Source organism: Hemiscyllium ocellatum, chromosome 7, assembly GCF_020745735.1.
Source record: "Hemiscyllium ocellatum isolate sHemOce1 chromosome 7, sHemOce1.pat.X.cur, whole genome shotgun sequence".
Lineage (NCBI taxonomy): Eukaryota > Metazoa > Chordata > Chondrichthyes > Orectolobiformes > Hemiscylliidae > Hemiscyllium > Hemiscyllium ocellatum.
In genome coordinates, this window is record NC_083407.1 from 65414477 (window position 1) to 65431311 (window position 16835).

The 16835-nt window shown below is 41.1% G+C and overlaps 1 protein-coding gene across 1 annotated transcript in view; it reads left to right on the forward strand.

The window, feature by feature from the left end:
- The window catches only part of rapgef4a (Rap guanine nucleotide exchange factor 4a), a 245557-nt gene that overhangs the window by 4314 nt on the left and 224408 nt on the right, over nucleotides 1–16835 (forward strand). The window contains exons 3-4 of the mRNA XM_060828113.1: nucleotides 16–121; nucleotides 16268–16410. Of these exons, the coding sequence (XP_060684096.1) occupies nucleotides 16–121; nucleotides 16268–16410 (249 nt within the window). The remainder of the gene's footprint in view (nucleotides 1–15; nucleotides 122–16267; nucleotides 16411–16835) is intronic.

Genomic DNA, 16835 nt, shown 5'->3' on the forward strand with positions numbered 1-16835 from the left:
CCTTTCTTCTATCAGATTTTCAAAAACTGCCACATAGTAATGGTGCAGGAACAGAATTGGAAGAGGAAGAGGATCTGCCTGTCAGTAGATACAAGCGATTGGAGCCGGGGCAGAGCATAGAGTAGCACAAGTGCTAGCCTGCCAAAGGATGAGGTCACACAGTTGTGCACCTGAGGGGTTAGGTGGAGTGCTGTACAGGAAAAAGCTGGTGAGTTAGGACAAAGAAACGCTTTGATGCATGAGCAGAAGTGTCAGAAAACCAATAGTCTGTAAATAGCATAGCAGACAATGCGTATGCATTTTCCAATCCAGGAAACACCGTTTCAGTATTTCTGAGCTTTCAATATTTTTTGAGTGCTTTTTTATTTCTTTGACATTACCTGTAAGTTTTTTTTTCTTTTCCCCCTATAAACCAGGGATAAATAAATTTTGGAGCCTTAATGGGAAAAGTGGTGTCCAGTATAGTTTGTATGCATAAGTGAATTTGGCAATGCAAAGATGTGAGCTGCAGTACTTGACTGTTATGCATTCAGTTTCTGCACCACAAATTAAGTCTCGGGAACCAAGGGGGATCTGTGTAGAGTTGCCCAGGTTACAAATTGAGTGGGTGATTGAAGCCTACTTTGAAATACTAAATGCTATGGGCCCAATATGTTAGATATTAATACAGTTCACTTTTTAGTATATGGATTTTCTGCAATTGAGCGACTATGTGAACATCAGCCTTGACAGTTTTGGAAGTTCACATCAATGGTTTGTCATTTAAAAGAAATCTGCTGGGAGCAAAATGACAGTGCAGACGGAGATAAACAAAATATACTGTAGAGTATTGCATTATTTATTATTTGAATTGCATTGCCCTTGGGCCTGCCATTTTCTCTACAAGTTCATTTAATACTATTCAGTGCTGTTCAGCTCAACATTGAAATGAATCTTTGAGCTTTGAGCTTTTAGCTTTTACAGATGAGTTGTACCTGCAGGTATTTATTCTCATTTATGTTGACCAAGTATGCTGGCAGCATCAACTCTTTTTGTAGGAGGACGGAACAACTTTTAAAAATTATTATTTTTCAGTCTCCTATTGTCTGGTTCTGCTTCATTTCTATTTAATAGCTGTCAGAACAGGTTGTTTTGCAAGTAATTGTACCGTAATCACAAGGCAGACTAAAGCACTTGATGGATATCTAATTCAAAAACAGAAAATGCTGGAAGAAACGCTGTAGGCTTGGCAGCATATGGTAGAGTGAGAAACAGTTAACATTTGAAATCTGTGACCTTGCATCAAAACTAGGAAAACTTAGATATGTAATAGGTTTTTGTGTAAGGGAGAGGTGGACAAGAACAAATGGAAGGTCTGTGATAGAATGCAAGATTATGATAGTACTTTATTTATTTTTCTATTCCGTTGGCAATGAAATGAACTGTACAGATGTCCTGAAATCATATAATAAAGAGCTGACTGATAAATGTGGAAAGAGTTGTTTGATATTGCTGGGAGGATCTGGAGTATACAGTTTAAGGCTGCGGTAATCTAGACACTTGCAAAACTTTCTCTTCTTCTGGATTGCCTTAATTCTCCAAAGACTTACAAAGGGAAGTGTAACTTTCTGAGACACAACTCATCAGTGAGGACCAAGTAAGGTCTCCTGATAATTGAGTGCTCACATGAACAGAAAGGCCTTTTTGAAATATATTTTGCTTGTTAACAACTTCTCTTTTACAAGCATCACTATAAAAATGTTCCCATTGGAAAAATCCATGAACTGATTGCTAAACAATGCTTCAAGCAGAGCTCAGTAAAGTGGAAGGTAGTGTCGATCCCATGCAAAAACAAAGTCACCAACTTTCATTATGAGCGCATAACGTTTCTTTGACAACAAAGCATTGGTTAATTGTACTGAAGATGAAAACAAGAAACAAGCTATCCAGACATAGAAGACAGTTTAGAAAGATCTGAAAACAAATTAAACATAATTTTCAACTTATACCCCAACCCATCAAATTGCCCATTTATGTCATAACTTTAAATTCTGCTTAAATGGGGAAGAGTGCCTAGTACAATAAGGAAGATAAAGGGTAATGCAAATTAAAGTCCTTAGAGTGTTCTTTAAGTATTGGGATTTTACTTGAGGCCACAGTCGATTACGAATGTTGTCAGTCAATACTCCAGATCCTCCCCAGCAATATCAAATGACCCTTATCACATTTATCAGTCGACTCTTTATTGTATGTTTTCAGGAAATCTGTACAATTCATTTCATTGCTAATGGAATAGAAAAATAAATGAAGTACTATCATAATCTGGCTGGCACTTCATAGGTGCAGGAGTAACTGTCACAGTCAGTTCTACTGAAAGCTTTCCATGAAGTCTCAACTGTTATAGGAAAAAAAATGGATCCTGCTCCTTCAATGTATATGTTAATATTGAAGACATCTTCGAGTTCTCAGTGTTCAGATGTTTCTGGTTACTGGGCTTTATCTCTCCAGAAAGCAAAGAGAAAGAAAGAGAGAGCGAGAGAACTTTCTCATGTTCCAGTCATAAATCGATCCATCTGCTGTGCTAATCAGCTCCCTGAATAGAGCTGGTTTATGTATTTCAGTATCTGAATTTTTTGTTTTCAAGTTCAACAAATGCAGTCGATTTTTTTTATCTCCAATATGTGAAACTCATCACACAGGTGTAAGTCAAAATAGGAAATTCGAGCTTCTTCATGTCTGACTAATTTAACTCTCTTGACAAAATCTTGACATCAAGATCATTGTGATGAGAATAATAACCTCGTGTAGAAACTACTGAATGAGAAACGTTTCCAGTACAGTGTTCACCTTAATAATAAATCACCAATATCCAAGCACAATGCCATTTGAATCATCCACAGGACTATCTGATGCAAGTTCAGAGAGATACAAGACACTCATCTGAATCAGAAAGCACATGAAGCTCAGTCATAGCAGACTACAAGGACAAGAAGAGGTTCTTCGATTCTCTGAAATCTTTCTGCAGGCCTCAGTCTATTGATTCATCACCCATCCTCAGTACTGACAGGTCAGCACTGCTCACAGAGAAAGGGCAAATTCTAAAAAGGTCAGCAAAGCACTTTAACTGCACCCTCAATTATCCATCATTCTGTAGACTTTGTAGTATTTCTTCAAATACTGGCCACTACCTGTCTGCCATCAAATCCTTTAGTGTAGTTTCCCAATCATCTAAAGATCCTTTGCCCTCATGCCTTCATAATTTCCTGTCTTCAGCTTTAAGACTCTGGTTTCAGAGTGAACTATATTGCATTAAAATGTAGTGTGTAATTCTGTCAAATTATGGTCAGTACTTCATAGAGGCTCCTGTACAGCAAGGATATTAATTATCCCTTTCGCATTCACAACACTGAATCCAAAATAACCTGATATTTAGTTTTCTCCTCAATGTACTGCTCCAGAAGTCTATCCTGTAGATGCTTGATATTTCATTACTAATCTTGGTCACCTTGTAGTTGCTTCTCTTCAATGACAGTTAAATCACAGCCATTTTCAACAAATTGTATTTTGGACAGCATGGTGGCTCAGTGGTTAGCAGTGCTGCCTCAGAGCGCTAGGGAGCTGGGTTTGATTCTGCCTTGGGTGACTGTCTGTGCAGAGTTTGCACATTCTCCCCTTGTCTGCGTGGGTTTGCTCCAGTTTCCTCCCACAATCCAAAGGGTGCAGGTCAGGGTGAATTGGTCATGCTAACTTGCCCATAGTCACGGGTAAATGTAGGGAGTGGGTTACCCTTCAGAGGGTCGGTGTGGACTTGGTTGGCCAAATGACCTGTTTCCACACTGTATGTAACCTAATCATCAACCATTTTGCGAATGCTACATACATACAGTTAAAGCGCCTTTAATTCTGCTGATGTCTATGCTACTCCTCCAGATCTCTGCCATGCATTGAAATCACTCAACTCCTCTATTTCTGTTTTCATTAGCATATTGTTTTGGACGTTATTCCTGAGATTACTGCCTTGGAGGCCCTGCTTTTTAAACTTCTCCTTAGCCTTCTGAAGTTTGCTTTCAGGGCATCATCCTGCTGTCCCACCTAATCATTCAGAGGGTTTTGCAGCTTCCCTCTTTCCCTGAAAGGAGATTTATAGGCTTTGTTTTTCTTTTACCTCTGGCAAGGAACTCACCAATGTAGCTGATCATGTTCATAAACCTTAATCCTATCAAACTGGTGAAACCAGTTGATTCTCCAGCTCACTGCCTATTTCCACCGAGTCCAATAGCAGTTCTTTTATGAATGCTGAAACCTGGAAGTAGGAGCTCCGTATGGGTCATTAGAAGCCAAATGCTTAATATTCATAGATCATTGGTCTCCAGATGTTTTCAGAAACTGAAATTCACAGGCCAATCAGTTGTCAGCAGTTTAAGGTAAACACAGTCTATTTTTTATTTACATCTCCCGTAATTAATTCAAAATAAAAGTCACAGTTGAGGCATTAACCTTTTCTTCCCTAAACCTTTCCAGCATGTGACTCTTGAATTCAGTGCAGTAGAAATAGTGAAGAACTGTTGCATTATTAAAAACTAAACAATGTCAAATGATACAGTTATCTTCTATATCAAATAACAACTGCTAGCACATTGTCACTGTACTTGGGTGGCATGGTGGCACCATGGTTAGCACTGCTGCCTCACAGTGCCAGGGACCCGGATTTGATTCCACCGTCGGGCAACTGGCTGTGTGAAGTTTGCACATTCTATTCGTGTCCTCTGGGTGCTCCAGTTTTCCCCCACAGTGCAAAACATGTGCAGGTTAGGTGGCTTGGCCATGCTAAATTGCCCACAGTGGGTGGGTTAACCATGGGAAATGCAGAGTTACAAGGTTAGGGTGGAGGACGGAGCTGGGATGGATGCTCTTCAGAGGGTTGGTGTGGACTCGATGGGCTGAATGGCCTGCTTCAAAACTGTAGGCATTCTATTCTATGATTCATTGGTGCTAATAAGGACCATAACCTGTGGCTGTTCATCCTCCCATGAAAAATGCCCTGCAGCCACTTTTCACCGCAGAGAGCGGCGCGAGCTGGGCGGAAGTGAGGTTGGAGCGCAGAGCTGGTCGGGAAGGTAAGTGATTGGTATTTGAGTGGTCTGCAGGAAATGCAGTCAGATCCTGCTCCTCACCGAACGAGTTAGGGAACTGGAACTGGAGTTGGATGAACTGAGGATTATTCGAGAGGCTGAGAGGGTGATTGATAGAAGCTACAGGGACATAGTTACCGCCGGAGAACAGAGGTAGCTGGGTAACAGTTAGAGGTGGGAAGGGGAAAAAGCAGGCAGTGCAGGGATCCCCTGTGGTCGTTCCCCTAAACAATAAGTATACAGCTTTGGAAACTGCTGGGGGGGACAGCCTTGCAGGTGTAAGCTGCAGTGACGGGGTCTGTGGCATGAGGTCTGGCTCTGAGACTCAGAAGGGAAAGGGGGAGAGGAGGAGAACGCTAGTTATAGGAGACTCTCTATTTAGAGGGACGGACAGGCGGTTCTGTGGACATGGGCGAGAATCTCGGATGGTTTGTTGCCTCCCGGGTGCCAGGGTCCGAGATGTCTCGGATCGTGTCTTCAGAATCCTTAAGGGGGAGGGTGTGCAGCCAGAAGTCGTGGTACACATTGGCACCAACGACATAGGTAGGAAGAGTGGTGAGGAGGTCATTCAAGAGCTCAGGGAGTTAGGCTGGAAGCTAAAAGCTAGGACAGACAGAGTCGTCATCTCTGGGTTGTTGCTGGTGCCACGTGACAGTGAGGCAAGGAATAGGGAGAGAGTGCAGTTGAACACGTGGCTGCAAGGATGGTTTAGGAGGGAGGGCTTCAGGTATTTGGACAGTTGGACTGCATTCTGGGGAAGGTGGGACCTGTACAAACAGGACGGGTTGCACCTGAACCAGAAGGGCACCAATATCCTGGGGGGTAGGTTTGCTAGCACTCTTCGGGGGGGGGTTTAAACTAATTTGGCCGGGGGATGGGATCCGGACTTGTAGTCCAGCAAGTAAGCTAGCTGTTTGTCAGGATGTCCAAGAATGTAGGGAGGCTGTGGAGAAGGTAGCACTGATAGGGAATACTTGCGGACACAGAGATGGGCTCAAGTGCGTATACTTCAATGCAAGGAGTATCAGAAATAAGGTGGGTGAACTTAAGGCATGGATCAGTACCTGGGACTACGATGTTGTGGCCATCACGGAAACGTGGATAGATGAGGGACAGGAATGGTTGTTGGACGTTCCTGGTTACAGATGTTACAGTAAGATTAGGGAGGGTGGTAAAAAAGGAGGGGGGGGGGGGTGGCATTGCTAATTAGAAATGGTATAACGGCTGCAGAAAGGAAGTTTGAGGGGGATCTGCCTTTGGAGGTAGTATGGGCTGAAGTCAGAAATAAGAAAGGTGCAGTCACCTTGTTGGGTGTTTACTATAGGCCCCCCAATAGCAGCAGAGATGTGGAGAAACAGATTGGGAAACAGATTTTGGAAAGGTGCAGAAGCCACAGGGTCGTAGTCATGGGCAACTTCAACTTCCCAAATATTGATTGGAAGCTCTTTAGATCAAGTAGATTAGATGGGGCGGTGTTTGTGCAGCGTGTCCAGGAAGCTTTTCTAACGCAGTATGTAGATTGTCCAACCAGAGGGGAGGCCATATTGGATTTGGTACTCGGTAATGAACCGGGACAAGTGATGGGCTTGTTAGTGGGTGAACATTTTGGTGATGGTGACCACAATTCTGTGACTTTCACCTTGGTCATGGAGAGAGATAGGTGCGCACAACAGGGTAGATTTTACAATTGGGGGAAGGGAAATTACGATGCTGTAAGACAGGATTTGAGGAGCATAAATTGGGAGTATAGGCTGTCAGGGAAGGATGTGGTGGAAATGTGGAACTTTTTCAAGGAGCAGATACGACGTGTCCTTGTTATGTATGTACCTATCAGGCAGGAAAGAAATGGTCGTGTGAGGGAGCCTTGGTTGACGAGGGAGGTTGAATGTCTAGTAAAGAGGAAGAAGGAGGCTTACATAAGGTTGAGGAAGCAGGGTTCAGACAGAGCAGTGGAGGGATACAGGATAGCCAGAAGGGACCTGAAGAAAGGGATTAGGAGAGCTAAGAGAGGGCATGAAAAATCCTTGGCGGATAGGATCAAGGATAACCCCAAGGCATTTTATGCGTATGTGAGAAACATGAGAATGACGAGAACAAGGGTAGGTCCGATCAAGGACAGTAATGGGAGATTGTGTATTGAGTCGGAAGAGATAGGAGAGGTCTTGAATGAGTACTTTTCTTCAGTATTTACGAACGAGAGCGACCGTATTGTTGAAGAGGAGAGTGTGAAACGGACTGGTAAGCTAGAAGAGATACTTGTTAGGAAGGAAGATGTGTTGGACATTTTGAACAACTTGAGGATAGACAAGTCCCCCGGGCCTGACGGGATATATCCTAGGATTATGTGGGAAGCAAGAGAGGAAATTGCAGTACCGCTGGCAATGATCTTTTCGTCTTCACTGTCAACGGGGGTGGTACCAGGGGACTGGAGAGTAGCGAATGTTGTGCCCCTGTTCAAAAAAGGGAATAGGGATAACCCTGGGAATTACAGGCCAGTTAGTCTTACTTCTGTGGTAGGCAAAGTAATGGAAAGGGTACTGAGGGATAGGATTTATGAATATCTGGAAAGACACTGCTTGATTAGGGACAGCCAGCACGGATTTGTGAAGGGTAGGTCTTGCCTTACAAGTCTTATTGAATTCTTTGAGGAGGTGACCAAGCATGTGGATGAGGGTAGAGCAGTGGATGTAGTGTACTTGGATTTTAGTAAGGCATTTGATAAGGTTCCCCATGGTAAGCTTATGCGGAAAGTCAGGAGGCATGGGATAGAGGGAAATTTGGCCAATTGGATAGAAAACTGGCTAACCGGTCGAAGTCAGAGAGTGGTGGTAGATGGTAAATATTCAGCCTGGAGCCCAGTTACAAGTGGAGTTCCGCAGGGATCAGTTCTGGGTCCTCTGCTGTTTGTAATTTTTATTAATGACTTGGATGAGGGAGTCGAAGGGTGGGTCAATAAATTTGCAGATGATACGAAGATTGGTGGAGTTGTGGACAGTGAGGAGGGCTGTTGTCGGCTGCAAAGGGACTTAGATGTGATGCAGAGCTGGGCTGAGGAGTGGCAGATGGAGTTCAACCCTGCCAAGTGTGAGGTTGTCCATTTTGGAAGAACAAATAAGAATGCGGAATACAGGGTTAACGGTAGGGTTCTTAGTCAGGTGGAGGAACAGAGGGATCTTGGGGTCTATGTACATAGATCTTTGAAAGTTGCCACTCAGGTGGATAGAGCTTGTAAGAAGGCCTATGGTGTATTAGCATTCATTAGCAGAGGGATTGAATTCAAGAGTCGTGAAGTGATGTTGCAGCTGTACAGGACTTTGGTTAGGCCACATTTGGAGTACTGTGTGCAGTTCTGGTCGCCTCACTTTAGGAAAGATGTGGAAGCTTTGGAGAGGGTGCAGAGAAGATTTACCAGGATGTTGCCTGGAATGGAGAATAGGTCGTACGAGGATAGGTTGAGAGTTCTCGGCCTTTTCTCATTGGAACGGCGAAGGATGAGGGGTGACTTGATAGAGGTTTATAAGATGATCAGAGGAATAGATAGAGTAGACAGTCAGAAACTTTTCCCCTGGGTACAAAAGAGTGTTACAAGGGGACATAAATTTAAGGTGAAGGGTGGAAGGTTTGGGGAGATGTCAGGGGTGGGTTCTTTACCCAGAGAGTGGTGGGGGCATGGAATGCACTGCCCGTGGGAGTGGTAGAGTCAGAATCATTGGCGACCTTTAAGCGGCAATTGGATCGGTACATGGATGGGTGCTTAATCTAGGATAGATGTTTGGCACAACATCGTGGGCCGAAGGGCCTGTTCTGTGCTGTATTGTTCTATGTTCTATGTTTGTGACATCCAGTACCCTGGCACCAGGAAAGCAACACCATCCTAGAGTCATGTCTGGAGCCAAAGAAACGTCTGTCTGTTCCCCAATCCAACAAAAATGCCCCATCACTATGGCTCTTTGCCTTTTCTCCTTACCGAGGGTTTACCTGAGCCAGCTGTGGTGCCTAGAACTTACTGCCAGTTGTACTGCTCTGATGATCTAGTATTCAAAATGGAAATCCAACTGGCAAGCTGAACCTCAGGGATTCCTTGCAATGACCTGCCTGTTTTTTACTGCGCTGTCTGGTGGTCACCCATCCTCTTTCTGCCTCCATCCTCCGAGCCTGTAGTTCTCTGAACGTGCTATCCATGTAGCCATACTAAAAATCTTAACCACTTTTACTTGAACTGCCTTTGGAAGATTCTGAAAATCAGATGCCAAACTTTGAGGTGCTCACTCGAGATCGAATGCCCGTCACCCACACATGACAATCAAGGAAAGTGCTTGAAGGCTTCACTCTGCAGTTTTGATATTGCCTTCATATTCTGGAAGCAGCTTACCCTGGATCACTACACCTGGCCCAATCTAATAGAAAGCAGTGTGGTCTCTGCAAAAGCAAGCACGTATCAGAGGCAGAGAGAAAGCACATGGAGAGGAACTCCCAAGCCAGCAACTCATCCAAATTATCTGCAATATTCTGTCCTATTTACAACAGAACCCCACTCTATCAAAATCCCAAAGTGATGAACATTATCATCTTCTCCTCGAAGGACGGACAATTGATTTATGTAATCCTTTCATGTTTTTATCAGTTGGAATGCCATTAACCTGACCATGTGCATGCAATTAAAAATCAAAATATTGATTTTACCTTTGCTTGCTGAGTTTTGAACTTGACCTCCCATCCCTCTCAACCCTTAATATCCCTGCTAATATCTTGAAATCAATGCCTTTAATAGATGTACAGAGTAAATTGCAGGCACTATATTCAAATTATGGATCTTTTAGCTATTCTGTTCATGCGTACCTTAGTGATTGAAATATGAGTTGCTACATAGTAGTGGTGTTGTTGGAGGTAAGTTACATTGTTACGTCATTGGGGCAATCCAGAACACTAATGACCAGAATTAGCAACAAGACAAAGATCAAATGTACCTATGTTAGGCTAACTGTACACATCTGGCATCACATAAAGGAGTTATGTGATGTTCTCTTTATGTAGTAGGTTTTCTTTGGGATATAGTTGTTTTCAATTTTATGTGGCATCCACTTTATTCCCCTGATGATAACAACACCTGCATTTATATAGAACCCTGTACATTTTGAAACAGCCAAGGTACTTCATAGGAACATTAGACTAAAGTTGGCTCTCGAGTGCTCACTACTAGCTAGCACAAGCATCAGTGGGCACTGAGTAAAAGAGATGATGGGTAATCAGCTGGACAGTAAGTTTGTGATGCAGAATGATGCCAATGACATGGGTTTATTTCCTGTGCCAACTGAGGTTACCATGAAAGACTCTCCTACTCAACCTCTTCCCTCACCAAAGGTTTGGTGACCCTCAGCTTAAACCACCACCTGTCATCTCTGTCTAATGAGAGAGCAGTCCTGTGGCCTGGTGGACTATGGCGATTTTGCCTTTACCAGTTGAATAGCCAAGCAATCCGATGCACTGAATGGTTCATTCTTGTTCCTACATTTCTTTGTTTTAGATGGATGCACCATACTTACATTTCCAGAAGGCATTTGATTAAGTGCCACTTCAAGGATAACTTATTGAAGTAAGAGCTCACAGAGTAGGGGGTAACATATTATGATGGCGAGAGATCTACTTAATGACTAAGAGGAAAAGAGGTTGAACAAAGATGCGTCATTTTTGAGTTAGCAGGTTGTATCAATAATGTATGTAATTTTGTCAGTCTGGGAACCTCAATTATTAACAATCCATGGAAATGAGTTGGATGCAGAGAGTTAATGCACAGTTGCTAAATTTATTGATGACACAAAGGTAGGGAAGTAAGTTGTGAAGAGGAAGGATAGAGATAGGTTGAATGAGTTGTCAAAAATTGACAGGTGAGATATAATATGGGAAAACGTGAAATTGTCCACTTTGGCAGGAAGAATAGAAAAAAACAACATATTATTTAAACGGAGAGAGATTGCTGAACTCAAGTGTAGAGGGATCTTACTGCACTGCTACATGAATCACAAAAAGTTGGTGTACAAGTGATTAGGAAGGCAAATGGAAAGTTGTCATTTACTGCTGGAAGAATGAAATAAATAAGTCAGGAGGTTTTGCTTCAATTATGTCGAGCATTAGTGAAGTCAAATTTGGCCTACCATGCACATTTGTGGTTTCCTCATTTAAGAAAGAATGTAAATATTTTCAAAACGGAAGAGGTTCACTCAACTGATATTATGAATGACCAGGGACAGACTTGGTCATGTCAGGAGGAAAGTATGGACAGGCTGTGCCTGTAGCCTCTGGAGTTTAGAAGAATGAGAAGTCATCTTGTTGAAACACAGAAGATCTTGTGGAGACTTGACAGATTGAATGCTGAAAGGCTATATCCCCTTGTGGGAAAGACTAGAAATAGGGAATATATTTTAAATAAGCGTAGGATTAATTAAAGGCCCAATAGGTTGGAAACGAAGGTTATTTTCTCTCAGAAAGTCATGAATCTTTGGGGCTCTACACACTCTTGCCTCCTCAGAGTGGGGGAGGCAGAACATTGAATACTTGTAGGACAGTAGCAGGTTCTTGAGGTCAAGGTCAGATCAGCTATCATTTTATTGAATGGTAGAGCAGGTTAGAGATGCCGAATAGCTTATTCCTGCTTATAATTTCTATGTACATCAGTTATGCGTTTTATATTTTCTGGATCAGTTTTAACATTATACTGCCCTAGAGATCACAGACATCATTAAAATTAATTTGTATTCATCATTAATGCACTTTATTGGAAAGTTCAAATGTTCTCCTTAAATAAATGTTTTCTGTGAACCACAAATGCATTAGAACACTTTACCTTATGAATTTAAAAGACTAGTATAATTAGTTATACGAGCATACTATGGTGTAATTGATCAAAAAAGAGGATTTTTGAATTTATTGGATGTCATTCAACATTATTTTAATAATAAGCTCACAATAAACTCAGTCTTTTATTATTCTGCAAGACTTGAATCAACTGTTAATCAGCCTATGCACATCTCAATAGCTCAAATAATTTTCTAGATCTTAACTCCAAGCTAATGAATATACTCCATGTGTTCCAACACCTGGACACTTCTGACCTGATACATATTTATTTTAAGAAAAGACCCTGCAGTAAGTTACTCAAAATTGGAACTCAGTGAACAGACATGATTTCCACAAAGTATTTGCAGCTTTTCAAAATGTTGTTTGAACAAACATGCTTAGAGAAGGCATTTCTGTTGATTGTTGGCTGAATTTATAGCACCTCATCGCTGACTGCAATGATGTAAGGCGTAATTAGTTTAAAACTCCAGCATTGTTCTCTGTTTCAAGTTGCCCATTACAATGTATTTATAGAAACAATAATGGATCCCTGTCACCTGTCAACTCGAATTAAAAATGCTCATTCTCATTTACAAGTCCCTTTGTGGCCACATCTTTTCCTACTTTTGCAATGTCCATGATCTACAGGCTGGAATTGAAGATTTCAGGATTCAGGAAAAGTGACATAAAGCAGGGTCAAAATTACAGATCAATGAGGAAACATGAAAAGGGAAGGAGTTAGGGACTGAATTCTAGGCATGAATTCTAGAATTCTAGAATGCTAAAGGTTGTGCCTCCTTTGGAGAAACTGTGGGCAGGAAAGAAGATGCACATGAAGCAGAGTTGAAAGACGAACCAGCATAGAAGTAAATGTCCTGTGTGCACAGGTTGCAAGTTTTCTAAGGATTTATGTACATGGGTAACTGGGGATTAGTTTTTATAGTGAGAGCAATGGACATTTTAAACTAATTGCACTGCAATTAATGTTTTGAGGTATTGTCCACAAACACAGGCTAAAGTCAAATCAAAGGGCTCTTCCGAACATATTTTTACATTTCTGATGCTGCTGCACCACGAGTGAAATTTCAAGTGAGAGTGAAAATTCTCTGTTGCTGTAGGACAGTATCAATCATCTAGAGCAAGTTGATAAAAGATAGGAGCTCTCAAAGGCAAGGAAATGAGCAACCCTGTGGAGCAGAGAGAGGGGATGGGAATTATATGGACTACATCCACTTCATGTATAAGAATGCATATTTTAAAACCTAATAGCAACATCTTGTTAGGAAAGAAAGAGGAGAGCTTATGAAGAGCACTTTTGGAGAGAGAAACTAGAAATCATGCCATAGGGAGGAATTCCCTAGTGCTAATTGTGAGATGGAACATGTCATAATTAAGTCTCCTGAGGTGATGGGATGGAAGGAAAGAAAGTACAACATGAACTATAGGTGGAAAAAGTGTGTCCTCTTGAACATGTGAGAAACCAAATGAACTGAGAGTAAGAAATGTGTGCCAGCATGAACTGGAAGAATATGGTTAATAGAATCTTTTAAATAAAATTATGCAAAAGTAGCAAGAACACAAAACAAAAAAAAACATATTCATGTTGATTCCAAAATACTTGAAATGCACTGAAGCGTCTGACTACAGCATCTTCGGACTTGGCAGATACCATTTCGAAAATAAGTCTTGCCCCTTTGACACCCGTTTTTCTGTTCAGGGTTTCATCTGCTCAGGTTTTTCTCCTGATTCAAGTGAAGGAATATTGGTCTAGAAATTCAACCATAAGATGTAAATGTTATGGTTGTAAACCAAACATCAATATGGGAGATAGGATCATGTATACATTTCAGAGTATATTTAACCTGTTGAAAGAAGTGGATTTGAGAATATTTTAACTGCACAGCAAATGAAGTAAATTAAGACCCTGTGCTTCTTGCAGAACTTGTTTTCAATGTTTTTGACCTTTGGTGGATCCACAATTTTGTTGGGGTTGAGTTCCAGGGTTTTGACACAGTAACTGTGTAGAAATGTTGAAATAATTCCAAGACATCATGATGTGTGGCTAGGAGAGGAATTTGCAGATGGTGGGGTTCCCATGCTTCTGTTCTCTTTGTCTTTCTTTGTTTATTGGTTTAGAAATTGCTGATAAAGAATGTAGTGTATGTTTAATGCACTGCTCCAACTGCACACCAGGTTTGGAAGGAGTCAAGAATGGTGGATGAGTTGTCAGTTAAATTTGTTGCTTTATCTGAGGGGTGTCAAGATTCTTGAGTTTTATTGGAACTGTGCTTATCCTGCCAAATGGAAAGATGTCCATCACACTGCTGACTTATACCTTGCACATCATGGGCAGGCTTTAAGGAATCAGAAAGTAAGTTATTTGCCATTGAGTTCCTAGCTTTAGATCAGAATTCAATGAATGTCAAGGAGAAATGGTTATATTCTTTCTTTTTGGAGATGATCGCTGTCTGGCACCTACTTATCAGCCCTAACAGAATTTTATCCATGTTTTGCTGCATATAAACACAAACTGTTTCAGTATCGGAGAAGTCACAAGTGATATTGATTACCGTGTGATCGTCAGTGAACATCCTTACTTCTAATGTTACAATGGACAGAAAGTCATTGGTGAAGCAACTGAAAATGGTTGGCCTTGGAAATTACCCTGAGGAACACTTAAAGTGATGTTCTGGGGCTGACATTATTGACTTCCAACAACCACAATCATCTTCCTTTGTCCTAAGTATGACAGCAGAAATGGAGAGTTCTCTGCCTGAGTTTCACTGCAAGGCATCACTGATGTCACAGTGAATAAATGCTGACTTGATGTTGATGAAAGTTACTTTCACTTCATCTCTGGAATTTAGCACTTTTGTCCACGATTGGACCAAGGCTATAATGAGATCAGAAGCTGTAGCCCTGGGGAACCCAAACTAAGTATCACGAGCAGCTTATCGCTGTGTTATTCAGTTTGATAGCACAATCAACAAATCCTTCCATCACTTTGCTGATGATCAAAAACATATTGGTGGAGAAGTAATGGCCAGGTTTATGCTGCTTTTCATACACAGGCTAGATGTAGCCAATTTTCTACTTTGTTAGGTAGATATTATCATTTTTGCTGTACTGGAATAGCTTAGCTAAGGGTCAGTCGTCAGTCCTAATTCTGGGATTTTGTCAGGACACTGCCTCACAGCACCAGGGGACTCGTGTTGGTTTCCAGCTTTGGGTGACTGTCTGTATGCAATTTGCACATTCTCCCAATGTCTGTAGGTGTTTCCTTCAGGTGCTTTGATTTCTCCCACAGCGCAGAGAAGTGCAGGTTAGATTGGCCATGCTACGTTACCCCATAGTGTGCATACTAGATGGGTTAACAATGGTAAATGTAAGGTTATGGGTATAGGATGGGATACTCTTCAGAGGGTCAGTGCACACTCAATGGCTGAATGGTCTCTAACTGCTCTGCCAGGATTCTATGATGCTGGGGATCAAAAGGCAAAACTGAGATGGATCATCCATTGAACATTTCTGCTGAAAGTGATGGCTCCAAATACTTCAGCCTTGTCCTTTGCCCTCCTCTGTGCCCTAACCATGAGGATAGAGATATTTAAGGAACATCTTCCACTGAATATTAATTGTCCACCACATTATGTCCGGTAGAAAAAATCCCCTCAAAACTACAAATTCCATATTTGTAAACAGTGAGTAATGGGACACTTACAAAGTTGTATCCCATTGCAGTCATAGCTTAATTACTTATTTTGCTAAATTATGGGCTTATATTTAGTGTTTCTTTTAATTGTCATTATTGTCAGATTGTATCAACCTTTGCTAGTTTGAGAGATCAGGTTGCACAGAAAATATATGTTATTGGAGGCCCCTGAATTGCTGAGAATTAACTTTTTTAACTTTCTAACATAGTTCTGTTTGATAAACAAAAGGATGTCTGCAGAGGCAATAGTAAGAAGTTATACTGTTCAATATTTGTTATCCATGCCCTGAAAAGGTCTGGTTTATTAGTAAGATTCAAGATAACACATAAAATTAGTTATTATTGTTAATTGGGTTGAATATTAACTCTGCTGCCAGAGAAGGAAACAATAAAAAGCTTTTTTAATATCTAACACACCAGAAGTGATGTATGCTTTATACAGCTGAATGGAACAGTATCCACTGCTGATTACAAGCCATAAAATATTGCAATCTTAATCAGGTTCTTTGAAAACTAATTATTGATTAAACTCCTTTTATATTTCTGCATGATTCACTGATCAGCCAACAGCTAAAGATTATCAACAATACAAATGATTTCTTCTTCCCAGACCTGCAGAGCGTTCTAGTGAAGACGTTGACATTATATTCAGCTGGCTCAAAGGACTGAAGGCATTTGAGAAATTCCATCCCACCCTCTTGTACCAGATCTGCTTATATGGGTACTATGAAAATCTGGAGAAAGGTGTCACGTGTAAGTTTACTGATATTATTACGTATTTAAAATAAAAACAGAAATTGCTGGAAAAGATAATCCGGTATGGTAGCATCTGTGGAGAGAAGTCAAATTTAACATTTTGGGTGCAGTGACGCTTCCTCAGAACTGGAGGTCACTGGACCCGAAACGTTAACTTTGCTTCCTCTCCACATAATACTGTTTGACTGGATGAGTTTTTCCGGCAATTTCTGCTTTTGTTTTTGATTTCCAGCATCTGCAGTTCTTTTGGATTTTATTATGTATCTATCTTGTTTACAATTGATTTTGAAGTCATTTCTTGAATTTCCAAAAATATATTTATAGGTAAAATGTGTTCTTATTCTCATTTAAGATGCACATTGAACCATCTTCAAGGATCAATAGAAAGTGAAAAGACAATTGATGCCAGTTAATGTCTGTAT